The following is a 5,339-nucleotide window of genomic DNA, read 5'->3' as shown; positions in this document are numbered from 1 at the left end:
TATATATATCTATATCTATATATATATATATATATATCTATATATATGTCACTACAGACTCATGTTCGGGTTGCTGTTTAATATACCGTACTATTTTACATTATTAGTGTTTAGAGTATATCTTAGGTCTTTTAGTGCATTGTTTAGTATTAATTTATCATTTATCTTAGATCCTTACATACCAATTCTTTTTATACTTTATATATTTGGTATTTTTGGGTATAACTCAGACCTTGAGTACACAATTTTGTTCCACCTCATGTATCACATGATGCGAATGGCAATAACGAACCTTGAACCTGAAGTGGCGCTTTGTCACTAAAGTACTGCGCGAACAAACTGCACTGAACTGAAGGACTCGTGAAAGTTAAAAAAAATCCTGAGCCTGAAACTTTTTTGTGATGGCGACAGGAATAATACATTTTTATAATAAATCAATAAAATCATGACATATTGTTGCTCTTGCCAACGTTTATTAATAATGCTCTCTGAAAAGTGCAAACTTCTTATAACAACAAGTCAACTTCAAGTAACAATGATTAAGAAGTTTCAGTGCATTTGAACGTAAACAACGTTTAGAGTTCAGCCATGTAGCTTAAAAAACCTGAAAAAGACAACACCACATTGAACAGACACATTTCAGTCAATTAATTTGCAAGAAATTCAAAAGAGTCAATACCACAATCTAAAAGGACAAAGTTACACAGAGCTGGTTTGAGGACTCCCAGTATTCCCAATAACTTTTTGAGTAGGAGGCTTGAGTCATTTCCCCACATCAACACATACAGTAGATGTTCTGCGCAGTGAAAATGTTGGCAAACGCAGACTGCTTAAATACTGATGAAAGTGCCTTACCAGCGCTGGGGTCAAAAGCATTTGTAATGGGGAGGGGGGGGGGGGTCTTCCCAGAAAATGTTGAATGAAGTAAATGCCATTTCCTGCATTCTGGTGTATTTGAATGGGCTGTTAAACATCTACGTTTACTTACATACTGTTAGAAAACACTTGATTCAATAACTATTTTATAGAGCAATAAGAAGTAGCCTGACCAACAGCTCTCCTTGTGTGAATAAAGCATGCTCCACTTCTCTCACACATCCTAATGCCCGAAACCCCGGATGACAACTGCCGGCACTAACATAGCGCAAAGCTAATGTGCAACACAGGGGTGTCTCCACCTCCTCTCCCCGCCCTGCCCACAAAAAAACCCAAAGAGAGAAGCATCCTGCCAAGTGACCAAAGAGAAACACTGCATGAGGTGTGATGAGTTGTTGTAGGTAACCAGGAAGATCCATAGTGGACTTTTAGTGGTTTGAGTATTCTCCTATTGATCAAGTGAAATGGATTCATTCATAAAGAAATTGAAACAGTGCTGAGTGAACAAATATTTCATAGTAGGGTGGTGGTGGGGGGTCCAAAAAAATATTTGTTAAATGTGTAACTTTGTATTTTTTAGATTAGGCTCAAGTCTTTCCTTTTTGATAAAACCTATAGCTAGGGTTGGCTTGGGTTTCCTGAGGTTTCCCTTAGTTACGCTGCTATAGGCTTAGACTGCTTGAAGACAAATTGACCACATTTTCCCACCCTGCTGCTGTTTTACTTGCTCTACTCTACGTTTTGTATTTGTTATTATTTATATCTTTAAGATGTTTTTTTATCTTTCGTCCAATCGGGGTTAAATCTGGACCTGCCATTCTGTTTTCGTTTCTCCCTCCTGTCCTCTTAAACCGCAGCCAGTCGAAGCAGAGGGACGCTCGTCCTGAGACTGGTTCTGCTGGAGGTTTCTCCCCCATTAAAAGGGAGTTTTTCCTTTCCACTGTTGCCAGTGTTCTTGCTCAGGATGGGAGACCGTGACAAAGTGACGATTCAAGGCAATCTGCTGGCTTCCTTAGATAGATGTGTCAAGTGTTACAACTCATACCTAACTCTGGAACTGTGCAGTTTTACTTCACAGTGAACTCCCATATGTCTATGACTTGTCTTAATATTCAGTTACACTGTTTCCCTCCTGTGAGGGTTCTTGTGTGATTACCAGGAGACTGAAGACTAAAAGTTTGACCCTACTGCTGAGGAGAGCTTCTGTTTCCTGTGTACTTTTGTGTGTCTGGTTAAATTAGTCTTTTGACTAAATCCATGTCCACAGTCTTCACAAACAAATGGTTTTTGTCCAGTGTGGACTCTCATGTGTTTGTATAAATTAGAGATCTGTCTGAATCTTTGTCCACAGTCCTTACACACAAATGGTTTCTGTCCTGTGTGCACTCTCATGTGTTTGTTTAAAGTTGACATCTGGCGGAATCTTTGTCCACAGTCCTCACACACAAATGGTTTCTGTCCTGTGTGGATGCTTATGTGTATGATTAAATTAGCCTTCCGGGTAAATCTCTGTCCACAGTCCTCGCATACAAAAAGTTTCTGTCCTGTGTGGACTCTCATGTGACTATTTAAAGTTGACTTCCGGCCAAATCTTTTCCCACAATCCTCACATACAAAAGGTTTATGTCCCATGTGGACTCTTGTGTGTCTCTTCAAATCAGACTTCTGGCTAAAATTTTGTCCACAAAGGTCACATTCAAATGGCTTCGCTCCGGTGTGAACTCTCATGTGTTGGTTTAAACCTTTCTTCTGGTTGAATTTGTGTCCACAGTCCTCACATACAAAAGGTTTCTCTCCGGTATGAACTCTAATGTGTCTGATTAAATTTGTCTTCCAGTTAAATCTGAGTCCACAGTCCTTACATACAAATGGTTTCTGTCCTTTGTGGATTCTGACGTGTCCATTTAAATCTGTCTTCTGGCTAAATCTTTGTCCACTGTCCTCATATACAAAAGGTTCCTCCATTGTATGGATTCTCATGTGTAAGTTTAAATGTGTATTGCTGTTAAAACTTTTACCACATTCATCACAACTAAATGATTTTGGTCCTGTCTGGACTTTCCTGTCCTTCTCTTGGACACTTTCCTTCTGACCCAAACAGCTCGAATGTCTTCCTGTTGAATGACATGTCATGTGTCTCTGAAGTGACAGGTTGTGGAGAAATTCTTTACCACACTCAGAGCAGCTGAAACAATTGTTGACAGAGTTTACAGCTGACTCAGGAGACCTGCTCTCCTTCCAGTCTTTGTCACTGTCTTCAGTTGTTGACCCAGAGTCTGACAAGTGTTCCAGCTGAGAGTCAGCATTGTTCCCATCCTCATCGTCTTCATCATCTTCACTGACTTCTGTCTCTGAAGAGCTGGAAGCATCTCCATGAGGATTTAGATCTGGGTTCCTGCTGGTTTCTGCTCCTCCACAGTCCTCTCCATCAGCCTCTACTTTCATCTGGTCAGCTGAGCTGCTGGTTGGAACATCTCTGTCCTCCATTTGATACTGATGAAGCTGTAAGCACAGAGGCTTCTCTTCATCATCCTCACTCTTCACATGAACTGCGGTGAATGAAAACCTGCTGGCATCAGTCTCCTCCTTCACACTGAGCTGCTCTCCCTCCATTCTGGTCCACAGTTCCTCCTCTTCCTCCTTGATGTGGAGAAGCTCTGGGTCCTGCTGGTCCACATCAGGCCTCTGTTCCTCAGGAGTATCTCCTCTGATCAGCAGAGTCTGATGAACATCTGCAGGAAACACTGAAACACAGACAATATGGACTGAATATAAATTTATATTCACTCATACATCACTTGTGTTGTTGATTGTTTTGTGGATCAGAACTGTTCCAAGTCAAAGGAACAACATTTTATTCAGTAAAAGACAAACAAATGTCTGTTTATCATCAAAAATACCAAAAATGTTTTAAATGCAATCACCTGGTTTGGGTATTTGAATATTTTGGAGGGAATTTAAACTTTACTTGTTACATTTATTTATTGATTGATTTTTTATGACTTATTTTCAAATAAACATGGAGGTAATTTTACTGAGAAAACTGCAGACATTTAAAAAAAATACTAATTTCATCTCTTTTCATTTAATTTGTTGTTTCTGAACGTTTTACTATCGTTTTTACATTAATATTAACCATCTGATTCAGGTTTTCACTACAAAATGAGCATTACTGATCCTGATTTTCATTCTAACACAACATTTGTATCTCATTGTTTAGTTTTCGTAGATGAGATTGTAGTTGGGTCTCAATTTTGAGGCTGCATGCCTTGGAGAATCCAGACTTTGAGGACCATGGCGGCTGCATGAAGCGTTACTGAATTGAGATGATCAAGACCAATGTTCCCTCTAAGCTCTGTGCCTGCACAATCGTGCACTGCTCGTACATTATCTGCTCACAAGAAAATCCATGCTGTGCAGTTGCAAACTGGCTACAAGGTTATCTCCCATTTTATAATAATCTGTCAGCTCGAGCGCAGCGGTCTCTACAGTCTGTATGCAGAACCTGAAAGACGCGTGTAGAGTGGAGGACGAACTCCACCCCCCCCCCCCCCAAAAAAAAAAAAACAGACCTGTGTCACGTTATTTGTGTAGCACCAATGGACGTTCACAAATATATACAAAATTCAACCAATGAAATCACAGGTGAACTTTCATACCAGCCAATCAGCTATTTTTGGAGTTTCGGCACTGGCGTGCTAACTTCTACATTGCAGCTAAGTAGCTACAAGCAACCTTGACTTCTAGCACTTTTCCAAGCTTTGTTACTGCATATTTCATTCCTGTTTATCGCTCCCACACAAGATGGCGAGGAAACTGGCGCACACCCAATCAAACACTCATACTGTGGCCGACCACTTGGGGGCTCATCTCACACGCAGATGCCAGGATGTTTTTTTTTAAAATATGTAGAAAAAAAATATGATTTACATATTTGTTACATATGCTAAATGTATTTTTATTATCAGAGTTTAAAAGTATTTTATTCAAATTGTTTAGCATAATTTTGTTGTTTATATGTAATGCCATAATAAATGTACGATTAAAAACAGCCTCTGTTTTACACAATGTGGTGGGTTGCCAGTTGGGCTTATTTTGGGCTTGTTTTCAGAGCTGGTCTCTTTTTTTCTATCGCGAGATCTGGCAACACTGGTCATGACGCTCTGACGTACTGGTTTCAACTGCGGCCTACGAAGCATACAGGCCCTGAATTTAGACACAGCCTGAATAAGTTTCTCTGCTTCGTGTAAAACTGTTGTGTCCTTAACATTAGTTGGGACAGGACGTGTCCAAACTGAGTGATAAAAACAGCCTCCCGCCTCTTAATCTCCTTATTTTACTTTCTGGAAGCTGTTCATCTTCTCTTTCTTCGTTAGCATGCTAAGCTAAAAACAAACAACAGATTTACAAGTTCTTGTTAAGAAGTTAAATCCATCAACTACCTAGAAACCACAGCTAGCTAA

The 5,339-nt window shown here is 39.8% G+C and overlaps 1 protein-coding gene across 1 annotated transcript; it reads right to left on the bottom strand.

Moving 5' to 3' along the window:
• Window positions 1-2,046: 2,046 nt before the first annotated feature.
• On the bottom strand, window positions 2,047-3,489 carry LOC119412880 (zinc finger protein OZF-like). The gene has a single exon (XM_037679916.1). It carries the CDS (start codon window positions 3,487-3,489, stop codon window positions 2,047-2,049), a length of 1,443 nt encoding a protein of 480 aa, XP_037535844.1.
• Between the last annotated feature and the right edge of the window lie 1,850 nt (window positions 3,490-5,339).

This window comes from Nematolebias whitei, chromosome 7, assembly GCF_014905685.2.
Source record: "Nematolebias whitei isolate Nwh7 chromosome 7, NemWhi1, whole genome shotgun sequence".
Taxonomy (NCBI): domain Eukaryota; kingdom Metazoa; phylum Chordata; class Actinopteri; order Cyprinodontiformes; family Rivulidae; genus Nematolebias; species Nematolebias whitei.
Note: the sequence above shows the minus strand (reverse complement) of the source record. Positions and strands in the feature narration are given on the sequence as shown.